This window comes from Pelophylax lessonae (genome assembly GCF_965119305.1).
Source record: "Pelophylax lessonae genome assembly, chromosome: 6".
Taxonomy (NCBI): Eukaryota; Metazoa; Chordata; class Amphibia; order Anura; family Ranidae; genus Pelophylax; species Pelophylax lessonae.
The window spans coordinates 46455408-46475997 of record NC_138773.1 but is presented as its reverse complement, the minus strand read 5'-3'; the positions used below and the strand labels follow the sequence as shown (position 1 = coordinate 46475997).

Here is a 20590-nt window from a genome sequence, read left to right as displayed (position 1 = left end):
GCACAGAGTGGCCGCATGTTAGCGTGCATTAGCACCGGCAGTGCTGTGCCGAGAGTGTGTGCCTTGCTCCCTCCTGGCACAGTGATTGGCCGCTCACGGAAAGTTTTCTGATCATGTGACAGCCAATCACGACGGTCATGTGGCCATAAGCCCCGTTTCGCCTCCTGGCATAGCAAACCCCTTAAAGAAGTGATTCTCAACTCTGGTCCTCAGGACCCACTAACAGGCACAAAACAATTCAATTAACCACCCCTGGACACCCCAATGGGGGTTGGGGGGGAGGGCCCTCCCTAGTGAAGATGAGCAAAGATTGGGGGAATGCAGAGCATCACTGAGACCACCGACCCCGGGAGGACCCCGCATTAACCCTGAACTTCCCGAGGGAGAAAGAAGGATTACTCACCATACCATCGAAAACATGGCAGGGTTTACTTCGGGCAGGTAACCTCCTCATCTTGGAACAAGAGGTGCTTCAGGCCCGAGGAACGCTGCGACTCCAGTCGTGTGCGCCCGTGTGAGATGTCTCACTCGCAAACCCGTCACTCCAGCGGGATCATGTTGCGGCTGACCTAGAGTGGAGCTGAGGCCTGCATGCGCTCGCTGGCCAGACTTGGATGACCGTAAGGATCTCGCATATCCAGTGTGTCGCCCAGTTCGGCAGTTGACTGTAGCTCTCACAGGAACAAATAAAAGAGGAAAACAACAAAAGGAAAAAAAAATAAAAAATACTGTTTAAAAGGCAGAAAAAGGGAAAAAAATGCCAGGACCAGGAATCTCAGCAGGGAGCTAGGTCCTTACTCCTGACTAGACAGAAAAAAAACTGAGATCCTAGAGAAGGAAATGGGAGTATACCTCCTGGGACTGCCCCATAGGCGTAGTCAAGCTTTGTTAAAGCCGAGTTCCACCCAAAAGTGGAACTTCCGCTCATTTGCTTTCTCCCCCCCCCCCTCCAGTGCCACATTTGGCACCTTTCAGGGGGAGGGGGGAACGGGTACCTGTTTTTGACAAGTACCCATTCCCCACTTCCGGGAGACTGGGCCGTGGTGCTGTCCCTTGGAAGTTTGGCCCCCTTCTCCGCCGAGCCAATCCAAATGCGCAGTGCGCTTCGCGCATGCGTATTAGGGGCCCGTCCGTGAAGCCATAATGCTTCACTGCCAGGTTCCCTCACTGGCTATGGCGGCAGCAGCACCCGACAGCCGATGCAAACATCGACTGCGGTGCCGACATTGCTTGACTCCAGGACAGGTAAGTGTCCTAATATTAAAAGTCAGCAGCTACAGTATGTGTACAGTATGTGTAGCTGCTGACTTTTCATTTTTGGAGGGGAAGGCTGGAACTCTGCTTTAACTTTGTTAACCCTTTTCCGCCTAGTGTCCTACTCCTAGGATGAGCAGCATAATTCATCCGTCAAATGATGAGTTGAGGCTGTGTCCGTCAATGAACGAAAGAGAAATGGCAAATTTAATGAAAACACAGACATAAATAGAAGTCTGCCAGAGGATATAATCCTTACACATTGCATCCACAAAAAAAAGTTTGGACATGAATTGGGCTTTAATATCATATATGAGATATATAACATGCCAGCATCTTTAATACATTTATTTCCTGTGTTTTAGGTACTGACAGTTCCATACAGAAAATTGGAATAACTTGTTGGACATCAGTCATATTACCGATTCCTCTCCAATATCTTCATTTGGAGCAATTCTGTGCATCTTCACCTCCTTGTATCCTTATAACACCAAGATGAATCTTCGCTCCTTTTTCACTCCCTTGTTGATCTTCCGTTTCTTCCATATCTTTTTTGCCTGCACCGCCTTCAGCTTGGTGGCCAGTGTCCAAATGTACCAAAACCAATATGGGGCCTGGAGTATGGTTACATGGATCATGTGTTTTGGGGTTACAATCCTAATCATTGTCCTGGAGCAGACAGGATTCTCCAGCAAAATTCCTATCTCTTGGGAGGACTTTAATTCGGCGTTCTTCATGTTGGCTTCATTAATGCTCTTCACCACATCCATTATGTACCCATCAACCTTCCTGAAGGGAGGCTGCAGTGGACACATATGTGCCTGTATGGGTGCAGCCACTGCCATGTCCATCCTGTGCTTCTTCGCCTATGTCATTGAACTGAGACTTACCTGGTCAAAATCTGGTGAGAACAGAGGCTTCCTCTCTACTATCCCCGGTCTGATGAAAGTCTTTGAAGCCTACGTTGCCTGTGTTATCTTCTCTCTTCTTCCATCGGTTTCTTTCAGTCCAGGTCTGCAGTGGTGTGTGTCTGGCTACTCCATTTGCTTCATCATCATCACTTTACTCATCATCCTAAGCATTGGACGTCCCTTGCCTATATTGCCAATAGACTTTGAATTGGTTCTCATTGGTTACAATATCCTGTCAGTGCTTGTGTATATCTCAATGACATATGTATGGGCTTCCTATTTCTTCAAGGCCTTTCCGAGAGATCAGTGTAAACCTGGCTGGGGTTGTATACATGATAATGGATCTGGGATAACCGCCTTGACTTGCATCAACCTTGTGGCTTACATTTTGGACACAGTCTACTACTTTAGAGAGCATTTCTTCTCACTTCAAGCAAGGGGCGGAACTACAGATCATGAGGCCAGATAGCAACATTTTATTGCCCCCCCCCCCCCGGTAGCCTCCCTACTGACATTGACCTAACATACCCACTTGCCAACCAGTCACTGGGACTGTACTGCGGCAAAGTGGCTCCATTCCGTCCAGCGACGTAGACCTACGTCGCTGGACTCCTACCCCTGTAGGCGGTGCTACCCCTGTAGGCTGTTTTCAGTCACAGCGGGAGTCGGGCCAGGGGAGGAGCAGCGGCGATCGCCGCCGCTCTTCCCCGATCGTCGGGGAATCGAGTTTGGAGATCCGCCCGCTTGTGTAAACAAAGCGGGCGGATCTCCTAAGTGACAAACAGTGACAGATTGCAGGGTTCAGCATAGCTGAACATCCGATCTGTCCCTGTGTCACTCAGTCACCTCCCCCCACACACGTTAGTAAGCACCAGGCATACATTAACCCCTCCCTCTCCAATAAAATTAACCCCTTCCCTGCCAGTGTCATTTTTACAGTAGCACTGCATATTTATAGCACTGATTACTGTAGAAATGTCACTGGTACCCCCAAAAGTGTCAAAAATGTCAGTCAAGGGTCCGATCTGTCCGCCCCAATGTCGCAGTCCCGAAAAAAAAATTGCAGATCGCCGCTATTACTCGTTAAAAAAAAAAAACCCACCAAAAATGACAGAAATCTTTCCCTTAGTTAGTAAACGCAATAACTTTTGCGCAAACCAATCAAAATACGCTTATTGTGATTTTTTTTACCAAACATAGGTAGCAGAAAACAAATTGGCCAAAAATTTAAAAAAATTTAGATTTTTACATTTTTTTGGGGGGAATTTCATATAAAAAAATGTGAAAAATATTGTTATTTTTTCAAAATAAACGCTCTTTTTTTTGTTTATAGCGCAAAAACTAAAAATCGCACAGGTGATCAAATACCACCAAAAGAAAGCGCTGTTTGTGGGGAAAAAAGGACGTAAATTTGTTTGGGTACGGCGTCGCACGACCGCGCAATTGTCAGTTAAAGTCGTACAGTGCCGAATCACAAAAAGTGGCCTGGACGTAAGACAGCAAAATCCTCCGGTGGTAAAGTGGATACAGTGCATCCGGAAAGTATTCACAGCGCTTCACTTTTTCCAAATTTTGTTATGTTACAACCTTATTCCAAAACTGATTAAATTCATTTTTTCCTCAAAATTCTACAAATAATACCCGATAATGACAACATGAAATAAGTTTGTTTGAAATCTTTACAAATGTATTAAAAATAAAAAACAGAAAAAATTCCATGTACATAAGTATTCACACCCTTTGCTCAATACTTTGTTGAAGCACCTTTGGCACCAATTACAGCCTCAAGTCTTTTTGAGTATGATAATGCAAGCTTGGCACACCTATTTTTGGGTAGTTTCTCCCATTCTTCTTTGCAGGACCTCTCAAGCTCCATCAGGTTTGATGGGGAGTGTCAGTGCACAGCCATTTTCATATCTCTCTAGAGATGTTCAGTCGGGTTCAAGTCTGGGCTCTGGCTGGGCCACTCAAGGACATTCACAGAGTTGCCCCATAGCGACTCCTTTGTTATCTTGACTGTGTGCTTAGGGTCGTTGTCCTTTTGGAAGATGAGCCTTCGTCCAAGTCTGACGTCCAGAGCACTCCAGAGCAGGTTTTCATGAAGAAAGTCTCTGTACATTGCTGCATTCATCTTTCCCTCGATCCTGACTAGTCTCCCAGTTCCTGCCGCTGAAATACATCCCCACAGCATGATGCTGCTACCACCATGCTTTACTCTAGAGATGGTACTGGCCAGGAGATGATCGGTGCCTGCTTTCCTCCAGATATGATGCTTGATATTCAGGTTCAATCTTTGTTTCATAAGACCAGAGGATTTTGTTTCTTGTGGTTTGAGAGTCCATAGGTGCCTTTTGGCAAACTCCAGGCTGGCTGTCATGTGCCTTTTACTGAGGAGTGACTTCCGTCTGGCCACTCTACCATAGAAGCCAGAAAGGTGGAGTGTTGCAGAGATGGTTGTTTTTCTAGAAGGTTCTCCTCTCTCCACAAATGCTGGAGCTCTGTCAGAGTGACCATCGGTTTCTTGGTCACCTCCCTGATTAAGGTGCTTCTCTCCTGATCGCTCAGTTTGGCAGGGCGGCCTGCTGGAGGAAGAGTCCTGGTGGTTCCAAACTTCTTCCATTTATGAATAATGGAGGCCACTGTGCTCATTGGGACCTTCAATGCTGCAGAAAATTTGCAGAAGTCTACAGACAATTCCTTGGACTTCATGGCTTGGTTTGTGCTCTGACATGCACTGTTAACTGTGGGACCTTATATAGACAGGTGAGTGCCTTTCCAAATCACGTCCAATCAACTGAATTTACCACAGGTGGAACTCCAATCAAGTTGTAGAAACATCTCAAGGATGATCAGTGGAAACAGGATGCACCTGAGCTCAATTTGTGACATGGCAAAGTACATGTGATTTTATTGTTTTTTATTTTTAATACATTTGCAAAGATTTCAAACCAACTTCTTTAACCACTTGCCGACCGCCGCACGACTATTTACGTCGGTGGTAAGCCCCTCACAGGCAGAGCAACGTAGGGATACGTCGCTAGCCTGTGAGGGTCTAGGGAGCGAGCGCGCGCCGCCAGAGGCACGCTCCCGCTCCCGCGTGGTCACGTACCCCCCGCGCGTGTGACCCGTGGACCCGATGTCCGTCGGTCACTCGCGATCGTCGGGTGGAGAGGGAGAAAGGCAGGCAGCTAATGTAAACAAAGCCGTCTGTCATTCTCCCTTGTGTAAGAATGGTGATCATACGGTTCTACTATGTAGGACCGTTGATCACTGTTCCTACACCTCAAGCCACAGCCAATCACAGTTAGAATCACGCCCCTAGTGATACACATAGCCCCTCCCTCTCAAAAAAGTTAACCCCTTCACTGCCAGTGTAATTTTACAGTAATAGTGAATATTTATAGCACTGATTACTGTAGAAATGTCACTGGTAACCCCAAAAGTGTCAAAAATGTCAGTCAAGGGTCCGTTCTGTCTGCTGCAATGTCGCAGTCCCGCAAAAAAATCGCAGATCGCCGCCATTACGCGTTAAAAAAAAAAACAACAAAAATGACAAAAATCTTTCCCTTTGTTAGTAAACGCGATTACTTTTGTGCAAACCAATCAAAATACGCTTTTTGTGATTTTTTTTACCAAACATATGGTAAAAAAAAAAAAATTGGCCCAAAATGTTAAAAAATTTAAATTTTTACTTTTTTTGGGGGGGAAATTTCATATAAAAAAATGTGAAAAATATTGTTATTTTTGCAAAATTAACGCTGTTTTTTTGTTTATAGCGCAAAAAGTAAAAATTGCACAGGTGATCAAATACCACCAAAAGAAAGCTCTGTTTGTGGGAAAAAAAGGACGTCAAATTCATTTAGGTACAGCGTCGCACGACCGCGCAATTGTCCGTTAAAGTCCCGCAGTGCCGAATCGCAAAATAGGCCCTGGTCAGGAAGGGGGTAAAATCTTCCGGGGCTTAAGTGGTTAATTTTGTCATTATGGGGTATTGTTTGTAGAATTTTGAGGAAAATAATGAATTGAATCCATTTTGGAATAAGGCTGTAACATAGCAAAATGCGGAAAAAGTGAAGCGCTGTAAATACTTTCCGAATGCATTGTAAATAAAATCAATGGCAAGCAGCAGGAGAACAGTCAGCATACTCAGTACTTTACCAGGGACCAACGCCCTTTGGCAAAATTTGGCAGGAAAGAGGGCGCAATTAGTTCAAACAATTAGCTTTCAACCTTCATTTTCCAGCTAACTACCTTATCTTCAATAGTTAATCAGACCTTTTGAGCCTATGAGATATCAGGACCTCAGTATAAATTCTAAGTCCTCTCTTCCTATACACCACCACAGCAAGCAAGGAGTAAAGGAGGTGGAGAACTAAAAAGCTGAAAAAAGAAAAAAAAAAAACACGAGTTGTAGTAGTAATAATTATATCAGTAATAATATGATTTTATATTACAGGGTAATTACACCTGCATGTAATTTTCTATAATGCTAATACATAGTTCTTGGGTCAGTGTCAACACTAAACTCTGCAATCCTTAATTATACAGTACTGGAATTGTGTTCTTAACCACTTAAGCCCCGGAAGATTTTACCCCCTTCCTGACCAGGGCCTATTTTGTGATTCAGGACTGCGTGATTTTAACGGACAATTGCGCGGTCGTGCGACGCTGTACCTAAACGAATTTGACGTCCTTTTTTTCCCCACAAACAGAGCTTTCTTTTGGTGGCATTTGATCACCTGTGCGATTTTTTGATCATGCGCTATAAACAAAAAAATATATACTGCTAAGGCAACAAAGAAGCATATTAACCACTTTACCACCGGAGGATTTTGCTGTCTTACGTCTGGGCCACTTTTTGAGATTCGGTGCTGTGCGACTTTAACTGACAATTGCGCGGTCGTGCAACACCGTACCCAAACGAAATTTACGTCCTTTTTTTCCCACAAACAGAGCTTTCTTTTGGTGGTATTTGATCACCTGTGTGATTTTTTGATCATGCGCTATAAACAAAAAAAGAGCGTCAATTTTGCAAAAATAACAATATTTTTCACATTTTTTTTATATGAAATTCCCCAAAAAAAAAATTTAAAAATCAAAATTTTTTAACATTTTAGGCCAATTTGTTTTCTGCTACATATGTTTGGTAAAAAAAAAAATCGTAAAAAGCGTATTTTGATTGGTTTGCGCAAAAGTTATTGCGTTAACTAAGGGAAAGATTTTTGTCATTTTTGTTGTTTTTTTTTGTTAACGAGTAATGGCGGCGATCTGCGATTTTTTTTGCTGGACTGCAACATTGCGGAGGACAGATCGGACCCTTGACTGACATTTTTGACACTTTTGGGGGTACCAGTGACATTACTACAGTAATCAGTGCTGTACATATGCACTGTTACTGTAAAAATGACGCTGGCAGGGAAGGGGTTAACTTTATTTGAGACGGAGGGGTTAAGTGTGTCCCTAGGGGCGTGCTTCTAACTGTGATTGGATGTGGCTTGAGGTGTAAGAACAGAGATCAACGGTCCTACATAGCAGAACCGTATGATCACTATTCTTACACAGGGAAGAATGACAGGCGGCTGTGTTTACATTAGCCGCCTGCCTTTCTTCCGGTGAAACGGACAATCGCGAGTGACCGGCGGGCATCGGGTCCGCCGGGCACACGCGCAGGGGGGTCCGTGAGCGAGCGGGAGTGCGCCTCCAGCGGCGCGTGCTCGCTCCCTAGAGCCTCACAGGCTAGCGACGTAGTACTACGTCTCTTTGCCTGTGAGGGGCTGACTGCCGACGTAAATAGTCGTTAGGCAGTCGGCAAGTGGTTAACATGAGCTGGAGGAACATAGTGGAGAACGGTGAACAACAGTCACCACTCTCCACTCTGAGCAAGTGTTGCCAACCAACGGTATTTTTACAGTCAGTAAAAAATGGGCATTTTTTCCCCTCCTCCCACCCATTTCTCCCTCACATGATCCTCCCTACCCCCCTCTTTGGCTTTCTCCCACTAATTTCCTCACCCCTCAACTACATAAGAGTTACAGAGCTCCACTTTAGTTCAAAATCCAGACATCTTACAAATCATACCATTATAATTTGACCTTTAGAGCTCTCACGTGCTGGTCGCATGTGGGCCGAGAAGGACAAACACAAAGACAATGCTGACAACAACACCCTTTTTACATTCGATAGTGAAGAAATATAACCTTCCGGATGTAACAAACTCCTAAACGGAACCCAACACAAACTCAGACGGCACCGCTGAATACATAGAGTTGATTAGACATGTGTTTGAGTGTGCATATGATTATATAAACATATACCTATATAAGAAGACCTCACCAAGTATATTTTGTAATGCAGCACTTCCAGTGAACATATAGCACAATTGTTCCTTCATCCTTGACCAATGTAGAATAGATGTCACCCCCAAACTCTTAGGCTGCTTAAAGCCAAAGGCTCCACCCCCATGCCATAAACCTTTCCCTTTACCTAAATAATTGAGACCACACCGTGCTTGGAGTTAATTGGCCACAGCAGCCATTTTATTAACCCTTTTACCTTAAAATTAACATAAGGAGAAAAAACATTCCTTACAAACATAAAACAATCAGTCATTAGGCCTGTTGGTCTTTGAGGCTCCTCCAAATAATTCCAAATCCTGCACTGCGGGACCTGTGCCCTGATAGGCCTCCAGCCGCGTCACCGGCTCGGAGACAAACCACTCCCTGCAGTGCCACCATTTTGAATTCCATTTAAACTGACATTAAATGGAATGCACCATAGGGACCCATACCAACGATGAGTCCCAACCATACCCTTATCCTAAACTGTTCACCTCCCCCGCCAGCAAAGACCAACAAAACGCCCAGCTGCCATGACAATATAAAATTCCCCCAGAAAGGACAGAAAGCACAAAAGACATGAATCAAAATCAACCATAACAGTCCCAGAAATTAGGGAGGGTGGGTGGGAAGCTTCTTCTTCCTTCGTCCGTTGAACTTCCACTGACCTCCAATCTGAGGGGCCACCCCTCCTAACTGTACCTCAACCCCTCCCAAACCTGATACACCAATCCCTGAATACCCCCCAACTCAAAACAATTTAATTTAACTCACACCTGCCCTGTCTCCCCTCTTCACATGGTCATGTCTGCCCTGCGCTATTTTTTTTTTTTTTTTTCGCTTCGGGCCTTGCTTGACCAATGTAGAATAGATGTCACCCCCAAACTCTTAGGCTGCTTAAAGCCAAAGGCTCCACCCCCATGCCATAAACCTTTCCCTTTACCTAAATAATTGAGACCACACCGTGCTTGGAGTTAATTGGCCACAGCAGCCATTTTATTAACCCTTTTACCTTAAAATTAACATAAGGAGAAAAAACATTCCTTACAAACATAAAACAATCAGTCATTAGGCCTGTTGGTCTTTGAGGCTCCTCCAAATAATTCCAAATCCTGCACTGCGGGACCTGTGCCCTGATAGGCCTCCAGCCGCGTCACCGGCTCGGAGACAAACCACTCCCCGCAGTGCCACCATTTTGAATTCCATTTAAACTGACATTAAATGGAATGCACCATAGGGACCCATACCAACGATGAGTCCCAACCATACCCTTATCCTAAACTGTTCACCTCCCCCGCCAGCAAAGACCAACAAAACGCCACCAGCACCCAAGGGTGACACCTTACCCTTGCGTGCCCCTCCAAACCCTCAAGGCTCGCTGGATCCCATCCTGTAATCCCAGGGCCCATAAATCTATACCCACCGCATTGAGGTGGACTCCATCATCCCGCAGATACCGCCATGTGTCCACTTCCAACTCCAGGTGGCGGACCACCAACCCCCCATTCCGACACACAAAGCGCCCCACTTCCTTGTTCAACTTAATCCGAGCCTTATTAAGGCGCGCGACCGACCTGGCCATGCGCCAGGACGTGCGGGCCACCATATCCGACCAAACTACAAGCAGCGCCGGAAAAGCCGTGCGCAGCCGAAGGAAATCCAACTTTATGTCCCTGATCAAGGCCCGCGCGGACCTGGCCCCCAAATCGTTGCCCCCGGCATGCAGCACCAAAACATCTGGCTGCCTGTCCAACCGGGCGAAACGATGCACTTCGGGAAGGACCCTGCCCCAAGTAAGCCCCGGCACCCCCAGCCACCTGACACAAGCCTCGTGCCGAGAAAAACCAAGTTGTCTACCATTAGGACGCACATCAGCTCTCCGGGCCCCCCAGAAAACATACGAGTGTCCCACGATCCAAACAAGGCAGGGTTCCAAACCTACAAGAAAAGGGGACAAAAGGAAAAGAAAACCAACCAATAATCAGATAACCAGCCGGGCCCACACCCCCCCAGCGACAAAACCACCCCCCGTACATACCCTACACCAACAGCTGTGGACGAACGTACAACAAGAACCTCCTAGACTCCCAGCGCCCAATGCGTTTGACCGCATCGTCGTTCAATCCCCAGCGTGCAGCCTCAGTGGCCGCCCCGATCCGAAAGGAATGAGATGCAAACCTACTGGCATCCAAACCCAAAGAGCCCACACACCTTCTGAACACCGATACAAATTGAAAACGAGATAACGATGACCCGTCCGCATGCATTAAAAATGAACCGGGCCGCGAAGGGCGGATTGCCCAGTAATCCCGAACCGCCCCTACCGGGCACAGCGGTGAAGACGGCACCGCGAACAACCGGACACGGACCCCCTTGCCACTCTGGTCCGTTTTGGACCGTCGAAGGAGGATAGTAACCCCCTCCCGACCGACAGAGACATCCTGACCCAATAGGCCCCCCGGCACCGTCCGGGAGGAGCTGACCAATTCCCCAATCCGGAAAGCCCCGAAAAAAGCGAGAGAAAAGGCCGCCTTAAACAACACCACCTCGTAACTCGAGGCGCAGTGCCCCCCCAATTGCCGGCAGACGTCCTGCAAAAGAGCGAAGGACACCGGGCGCCTAGTGTCCCTCCTCCGATAAGCCCTGGAATAGCCCCGTAACGCTTGTCTCACCACGAAGTCCTTCGTGTAATCCTGACAACCCAGAAATTTAAACAGAAAGGCCAAGCCGGACAACTTGCGAGCCACAGCGGAAGCCGACGCGCCCCTCTCAAAATGATCAGAGACAAAATAAAGTAACACCCACCTGACCTCCGGACCCAGAGGATCCACCGATGCCACCCGCAACACCTCCAGCCACTCCAACCATACCTTGCAATAAGCCGACCACGTGGACTCGCTCACCGACTCCCTGATCCATCCAGCGAGGACCCCAAGGCAATCCCCCATAGCCACTCCGGACACGTGACTCCGCGTTGCTCCGCTGCCGGTGCCAACTCCCGGAACCTGTCCCACTGAAAACGAGACAGCGCGTCAGCAATATCATTCTTAACCCCCGGAATGTGCACAGCGTACAGGAAAACATTCAACCGTAGACACCGCAAAACCAAATACCTGAGGAGGCGCACCACCGGCTGAGACGAAGCCGACGCGCGGTTGATCACCTGAACCACCCCGAGATTGTCGCAATGGAGGCGAACCTTCAGGTTCCTGAACTCCGCCCCCCAAATCTCCAGGGCCACCACCACCGGGAACAGTTCCAGCAACACCAAGTTGCTGACCAGCCCCGCTACCTGCCATGCCCCCGGCCAAGGGGTGGCGCTCCACGCCCCCCGGTGAAAAGCCCCGTACCCCGCCGAACCAGCAGCATCGGTAAACAGTTCCAAATCAAAGTTGCTGATCGGCCCGGCCATCCACAAGGATCTACCATTGTATGAGGCCAAAAAACCGTGCCACAGACGCAAGTCATCCCTGTGTTCCCTGTTGAGCCTGACGAAGTGAGTGGGCAACTTCACCCCCGAAGTCGCCGCCGACAGCCGTCGGCAGAAAAACCCGGCCCATGGGCATAATGCGGCAGGCAAAATTCAATTTACCCAGCAACGACTGCAAGCTGCGCAACTGAATCTTGCGCAAACCCAGCACCCCTTCAATTTCAGCTCTCAAAGCCCCCAATTTATCCTCCGGTAGGCGGCACTCCATGGCCTCCGAATCCACGACAATGCCCAGGAAGCTGAGCACCGTGGTCGGGCCTTCCGTCTTGTTGGGGGCCAACGGAATGCCGAAGCTCCCGGCCACATGCTGCAACGTGGCAAGCAGGATCGCGCACCCGTTGGAAGAGGGCGGGCCCACACACAGAAAGTCGTCCAAATAGTGGATCACCGAATTCACACCGGAAACCTCCCGAACCACCCACTCCACAAAGGAACTGAAGGTCTCAAACAGCGCGCACGATATGGAGCAGCCCATAGGAAGGCAGCGATCCACATAATACGCCCCTTGCCACCGGCAGCCCAGCAATCGAAAACTGTCCGGGTGAACCGGGAGCAACCTGAACGCCGCCTCAATGTCCGATTTGGCCATCAAGGCCCCCCGCCCATAATGTCGCACCCAGGCCACCGCGGCGTCAAAGGAAATGTAAGACACCGTACAGGCATCCGGGTCGATGGCGTCATTCACAGACCCACCCTTTGGGAAGGAGAGGTGGTGAATGAGGCGAAACTTGTTGGGTTCCTTCTTGGGAACCACCCCCAACGGCGAAACCACCAAGTCACGCACCGGCACCTCCGAGAACGGGCCCGCCATGCGACCGAGAGCCACTTCCTTGTGCAACTTATCCGACACCACCAAAGGGTGGCGCAATGCCGAACGCAAATTCCTCGCCACCGGCGGCACCGAGGCCAAAGAGCAAGGGATACGAAAACCCACCGCAAAACCCTCCCCCAGAAGTCGGGCAGCCGCCCTATCGGGGTACCTATCTAGAAAAGGCCGCAGCCTTTCCACCCTCACCGGCGTCGTCCCCTTTGTGCGAAGGCTCTCCGGACCGCCCTTTTCCGGACTTAAAACACCGAGCCAAGGCATGGGAACCTCCGCAACCGGAGCATTCATGTTTGAAGCGACATGTGCCACCGAACTTACAGGAACCCTCATTAAATTGCCAGCAGAAACCCCTCCTCTTTGCGGCCGGCTGTCCCGGGGTCGCAGAACCACCGGCCCCCCCTGGAAAAAACTGATTCGGAGCCTTCGCAGACGACATGAGCCGCATCCACAGGCTGATGTCCTTGTGGTCCCACCGCAAGGACGGCCTAACCGCCTTCCGCTGCCGGAACTGTTCGTCGTACCGCAGCCAGGCCGACCCCCCGTAAACCCGATAGGCTTCCCCTACAGCGTCCATGTAGCAGAACAGGGCCGAGCAGTTTTCCGGCGCCTTTTCCCCTATGACGCCCGCCAGAATGGCAAAGGCCTGCAGCCAATTGGCGAAGGTCCGAGGGATAAGCCGATAGCGTCGCGCCTCCTCGTCCTCCTTCTTGCGCTCCTCCGGTTTAACCCTGTCCAGGTGAAACTTCTCGAGGGGCAACAGCGTGAAGATTTCCACGTACTCACCCTTCCAGATCTTCTCCCGGACTTCCTGCTTCAAATGTGCCCCCAATGGGCCCTCAAAACAAACATATACCTCACCTTTCGCTGAATCGTCCAGGCGAACAGCGTCCGCCTACCCCTCCTTCGCCGTCCCGGTCTTGTCCCCCGCCGCCCCGGCCGTCACTGCCACCACTGCCGGCGCACCAACAACCTGGGGAGGGGCCCCAGCCCCCCCCGCAACTAGCCCCGTGGAAGACGGCCCCGCCAGCCCCGGGGCCCCCCCCGGCTCCGTGCCCGAGCCCCCCGCCGGAGGCACCCAAGCCGCCGCTGGAGACAAGCGGCCCCCGTCCCCCGGGGGCAAACGCCCCAAGAGGTCCCGTAGACCCAGGAGGAAGCCCCTCAAACCCCCATCATCACCCCCTTCCGGGGTCCCCGCCCCCACTGGCCGGGACACCCCCACCCCCCGAGCCCCTCCAGCACTCCCACCCCCCACATCAAACAAGCCCCGCAAATCAGACAAAGCCAGAGAAGGAATTGTGACCTCACCTGTCTGCCCAGGGGGGGCGCCCCCAGCCGCCGATCCAGCCTCCCTCGTCGCCGACCGACCACCGACATCCTCTTCCACATCCGATCCGGACACCTCGCCTTCCGAACGATCGTCCCCGGGCACCGCCGACATCCGTCCACCAGGTGTCGCACTCCCGCCATCTGCAGAGCCGAGCGACAGGCGTCCACGCCCCCGTACTCCAGCTCCGCCCGACGGAGACCTCTGTGAACCAGCCGAACTTCCGATGACCCGGCCACGTGACTTGCCCCGCCGCGTCATCTCTCTGCGCCCAGCCGAGGCCGACTCCGAGTCCCGCCGATCACTGCTGCCACCGGCCGCCATGAAGCCGCTCCCACGCCGAGGCACCCCTCCGACCGGAGCATCGCCAGTAGGGGAGCCCGCCAGTCCAGTAGCACCCCGGCGAGAGGGACGGGGAGAGACCGAAGGCCGCCTCCCCCCACTACCCCCAGAGCTCCGTCCATGCAGAGGATTCCTCCCAGAGGCGCGCACGGCCGCAGCAGGAGTACGCTTAGCCGGCGGCCCTGAAGGGTCCCTGTCGGGGCTCCTAGGATGACGCTGAGCTCGAGGGGAAGGGTCCGGTGAAAAAAACGCTCCGGCGGCCGTGACCGCCGAGCCCGCGGGACCGCAAGCCCCTCCGAATCCTGTGCAGAGTCCTGAACCCCCATCAACGTGGAGACCTGGGACCGGAGCCACTCAGTCCCCTTCACCGCGGCAGCGGCCTTGAATTGCTCCAGCAAAACGTCCAAATCCGCCATCACAGACCAGGGAAGCTGAGGTGAGATGCTCTGCAGTGAAAAAGGTGGGTGACCAAGCTTCTTCTTCCTTCGTCCGTTGAACTTCCACTGACCTCCAATCTGAGGGGCCACCCCTCCTAACTGTACCTCAACCCCTCCCAAACCTGATACACCAATCCCTGAATACCCCCCAACTCAAAACAATTTAATTTAACTCACACCTGCCCTGTCTCCCCTCTTCACATGGTCATGTCTGCCCTGCGCTATTTTTTTTTTTTTTTTTCGCTTCGGGCCTTGCTTTATGGCTTGTATTTTTTTTCTCTGTTTTTTTTTTATACTATGTTGTAACCACATATTATATAACGTGCTGTAACCAGGGGTGTAACTACAGGGGTTGCAGGGGTTGCAATTGCAACCGGGCCCCATGCTCCAGGGGGTCTGTGCAGCTCCTCTGTACACCTGGATAGGAGGAGCGGCGGGAGCAGCATGTAGAGAAATCACTGTGCTCCTATTTCCTCCTGTAGCTGCAGGAGGAAAATGGAGGAGATCGGTTCCTCTGTATGCTGCCCCCGCCACTCCTCCTATCCAGTTCACTTGTGTTCTGCTGTCTCTGGGCTCCTGTGTGCTCCCCTGGTCCCCCCCCTCCACTGTGCTCCCTCCCATCTCCTGCCGGCTGCTGCAGGGGATGTGTCACAATAGAGGACCAGGAAGGGGTCAGTAAATATGTAATTTACCAGCTCCTTCCTTTTCTTAATGGACAGAGTCATAGTCAGTGACATTGTAAAAAAAAAAAAAATTAAATGCTAAAAAATAACACAATTAAAATACCAAAAAATAAAAATCGCAAAGGTCACACTTACGACCGGGCCCTGGCATTCCACCACCATGGGGAGGCCCCAAGTTGGCAGAAAGGGGGCCCACTGCAGAACTTGTGACAGGGTCCCGCTGCAGGACTGTAATAAAGGGCCCCGCAATGCAAGTATAGGGCCCCAGGATCAGTGGAAAGAGCCCCAGGCTTGAAGGGAAGGGCCCTGGCCAATGATCAGGGGGGTCCTTCATGGTTTCTTGCACCGGGGCCCTGAAGGTTCTAGTTACGCCTCTGGCTGTAACCATACAGATTTGACATTGTATCCCTTCTGGATTTTGTACACCCCACTTTTGTCAATGTACTGTTTCCTTTACTTTTATCCAATAAACTTCAGTTTGGAAAAAAAAAAAAATGGGCACTTTCCTCCTGCCAGTAAATGCCAGTGACAGGAAATGGATGCCAGTAAAAAAATATGGCTGTGATGCTCGGCTCAGAAATGCACATGCACAGTTCCAGTCCCGGCCTGGCTGAGACCATCCCAGTGCCTGCTACAGTGTGTTCAGGCGGGGGAACGGGTCTGGTGGAAACAATGCCTGAGCGTGTTGTGTAATGTCATGGTGAAAGTGAGCAGAGCGGCAGGAGCCTCGTGTGCAGGTCTGCGGGACTGTCTGTGCTGTTTGGACTGGACTGGACTGAAGGGACCACCTGGTGTAGAGAGAAACTGCCACTGTGACTCAGGAGGGGACATGCAGAGTTGTATAAAGTACTCAAATCCCATACTTGAGTAGAAGTACAAGTGCTCGATCAAAAAGTGACTTGAGTAGAAGTACTAAAGTATTCAACATTTTTTGTACTTAAGTATTGCAAGTAGTTTTTCTAAAACATTTTCTACTCAAGTACTGAAAGTAAAAGTACAAGTACAAGTACTGTGTTATGTAGTTATTAAAGAAAGAAGTCAAAAGTTTGAACATCATATTGTTTTTTATTATTTCAAAGGCAGCTTTTATTTATACATACAGTAGCATTTATTTTCGTATGCGCTGATAATACACATGTTTTGAGCTTCATGAAACCTGCCATCTACTGTTCTGGCAGTGGTAATTTTTATAATAGTAACGAGTAACTATGCAGCACAAAAAAAAAATATCGGAGTAGAAGTATTGAAATCATTGAAAAAATGTAGTGAAGTAAAAGTGGAAGCAGGAGAAAAAAAATTCTACTCCAGGAAAGTACAGATACCGCCTTTCGGTACTTAAGTACAGTAGTGAAGTAGTTCTACTTAGTTACTATACACCTCTGGGGACATGATATGTCAGCGAGGTGTCATCATCATCTGTGCTGCACACTGCTGTCAGTGTCACTTTGAGAGACAATTTTATGTGTGTGTGCCGCCCATTCTAATTTCTAAATTCCCGTCCCTGGGCTACTTACTTACTGTTTAAAAAATAAAATAAGAAATATGTTTTTTGCCTTAATATCTACCTTAAATCACATTGCTTATTGCATATTGTACTTGTTTGTAGTCCACATACTGAAATTTGCACTTAAAACTGTAATTTTGTAACTTTTGGAAATGCCAGTAAAAACTTGGCTGTGCCAGTAAATTTTGGGTGTCGTGTCAGTAAATTTCAATCTGGTAGGTTGGCAACACTGTGTGTGAGCAGACCAAGAACTGAACAATCAGTCACATGCCTGACGAAGGGGTCCTGCGTGACTCCGAAACGTTGCACTGTTTTTGATGTGATCCTCTCTGCAATAAAAAGTTTTTGGACTGCCTTTGCAAGATCCATGGTGTGCTGGCGAATATGTATGTACCTGTGATAGATCCAGTGTCCAGCTGGTGATCGCTTCAGCACCCACAACATATGTGCCTATATCCAGGAAGGTGTGCGATGGGAATATGAACTTTACTGAGCAATCAGTGGTCATGTGATCACTCAGTTCTCAGTCTAGGGGCCAACGTGGGGCAGCTGCAGCAGCACAACGATGCTGCAGCATAGAGGTGAGTTTGAAAGTTTTTTGTTATTTTATTTACTCCAAACTTCTCCTTTATGTATGACCCCCCCCTTCCACTCATGGGCCCCATAGCAGATCCTTGTGGACTACTATGGCTATTGTTATACCGCTGGTCCTACCTTAGGTTCCAAAAACTCAATAGGCTCTGTTTACAAAAACTCAAAGCCTGATCTACATGATAGTAAAAACAATGACAATATGGGTTTGAAGCAATTCCCATCTACCACACTGGATTTCTAAATAAATTAGATATAATAAATATAATCTACCTTTAAATGTATTTTATGCAAATGTAGTGGAAATGTGGTTGCAGTGGTAGCAGCAGCACTGGGGCCCCAACTTTAGTCGTGACTAGAAGGCTAACTGTAGACCAACATTGTTGGATATAGTAGTGGGCTATTTAAATTTGTCAGGTTTTTTCTTTCAGTCTGTAGCCCCACTGGGTTCCTCAGTCCCTGCCTCTGTGACACCTATATATAAAATGAGGTTTGTGGTTGTCACAAGAAGAGGGAAGCATGGACAGCACTGAAAACATTGTCAGGAGTTGTAACCCTTTCTCACTATGCACTGGTGACATCAAACTTGTTCCATGTGACTTGAAGGTGATAGTGGTGATATCACTGGACAAAGGTTTCCACCGAAATGCGGCTAGTCATAAATGAAGATGACTGAAGAGATTAGGCGACCTTGACACTGTTTTGTGAACTGGCCAATAATATGGAATGAATAACTCAGATTGCAAAGTGTTCACTGTGTATTCCTTTTTAAATGAAGTGCAAGGTGCCAGTGTAGCAGTCTGAGTCTCTCTGTACCTTGACATTAAAGATGCCCATAGTTAAACAAAGTTAAACATGATCCAACTGCCTGGACTTATTGTATATCTGTTGACAGGTGTTTCCCCAAACATGCACCCTAGGGTATACTAAGCATAAATTTTTACCCATGGGGAACAACATGCCTTAATCAGACTTCCTGGTGACCCCCCCTTCCCTAATGGTTCAACTAAGCTGAATACATACCCACCAAAATCTAATGGCAAGAAACCCTCCCAACCATGTAGAACATCTTCTCCCCCTTCTATTTTTCTAGTTTGTGTTGGTCATGAACATGTTTGCCTACCCAAACACAGCTCAGGGTAACCAATAATGACGGTTTGCATTGGGCAAGCATTTGTGTTTAGGCCCATGAGAGAGGTGGGGAACAGCTTTGATGACTTCTTGGGGTTTGGCTAAATAGAGGAAAGAACAGCAATTGGACAAAAATGTATAATGATGATGGGGCACTCTTCTTCCCAATGATGCCAATGATAGGGGCACTATTCATCCTCCTACTAACCACAGGTGCTATATAATTTTTTACTCCGGCTGACCATTTAGCCTGGGGCATTGTTTACTCCCAGTGAATCCAAGACATTTTCTACCCCTACTGGACACAATCCAGCCCCCCTAAAGTCTGAAGGACAGTAAACTGGCTCTTGTTTACAAAGTTTGGAGACCTCTGCGCTAGATCAACCCTGAATGGCTGTTGGAATTTACTTCCACTTCTTAAGACTTCATATATGAGCTTAAAGATGACATACATTGTTAAAGTTTATCTAAAGCCAACACATTTTTTTAGCCTTTGAAAGAGGGTGGAACAGTTGGATCCTCTGTGACGTTTTTATTGTTGTCGTTGTTCCTGTTGTTGAGATTCACTTCTCTATTTCTCCTGGCGACTATTGTCACTGAAATTGAAAGTTAGTGAAAAAATTTGCATTGTCACAGTAAGACAGGGAAAATCTTTCGCTGGGCTTTGATAGATTTCCTCTAACTTCCTGTTTTGTGTAAAGGACAGGATGTGCAGAAAAATCCCCCCAATGGAACACAGATGAATACTTGATTGGGCCACTGCTGACTTGATTTTCATTGAGCTTGCTCCAGAGGCAATTATTCTTTTTTACTTATTGTATGTGGCAAGGATGTGGGTGGGTGCAGCGTGGTGTGACGTAAAAAAAAAAACACTTAGGAGCCCAGTTGCAGAAAAAATAACTGTTTTGAAATTGAAGTTCAGCAATACACAACATGCTCAGCGGGAAGGCACCAGACCGGGAGCACTCACAGGATGTAACAGTGGTGAGTAGTAGCAGAAAGCCTGTCACGTACCTGGAAGGAGACTGAATTGACGAGGTCGGCCTCTCTTGTATCTCCCGCCCAGACCCCACTGAAGGTGAGACAGAGGGTGTCAAGGGACAGGAGGGGCACGAGTGCCTGTGGTTGTTGATGGTTCAGAATAGACAGCTTGTCCGGATTCCGGAAACTGGAACATGCAGCGATGTATGAGACAGATGCAGCGGACAGCCAGGCAAGCACTCGGGTAGCTCTGAGAGCCAGTCAGAGACAGAGTCAGAGTTGCAGGAAAGCCAGGGTCATCAACAGGCGGTGCAGTGGGCTACCAATTCATAAGCAGAGCCAAAGTCGGGGACGGAGCCGGGTCAGGTTTAGCAGAGAGGTAGAAGCAGAATCCAAGGTCAAGTCCAGAACACGCCAGGTCAGCAACAGGAAAGCATACAGGTATAATCAGGTCACAGGATACAGCTGAAGATCAGTCAGCAAAGGAAATGGGAATGAGCTCCCTTTAAATAGGCCGTCTGGTGCCAAGCGCCATTGTGCGTGGGCGCGAACGCCAATTAGTCATTCCTCTGGGAATAGCCTGCGCATGCGCATAGCCATGCGCCAGACGTCTTACAGGGATTCCCTGACAAAGCCTCAGGTGTGCTGACAGCGTCTCTCTCACGGGGCGAACTGTGGCCTAGCTGGTCCGTACCCAAGAAGGAGGCTTCCAGGAAGGATGGTGTCAGGAAGGCTCTGCCAGAAGACAAGTTAATACCCGCAGATGAGTGCCTGTTCCTCA

The 20590-nt window shown here is 48.9% G+C and overlaps 1 protein-coding gene across 1 annotated transcript; it reads left to right on the top strand.

Moving 5' to 3' along the window:
- Positions 1-1749: 1749 nt before the first annotated feature.
- LOC309558579 (myeloid-associated differentiation marker-like) lies at positions 1750-2634 on the top strand (the record flags this gene model as incomplete). The annotated part of the gene is made up of 1 exon (XM_082261656.1): positions 1750-2634. One exon carries the CDS (start codon positions 1750-1752, stop codon positions 2632-2634), a length of 885 nt encoding a protein of 294 aa, XP_082117782.1.
- Positions 2635-20590: the final 17956 nt, after the last annotated feature.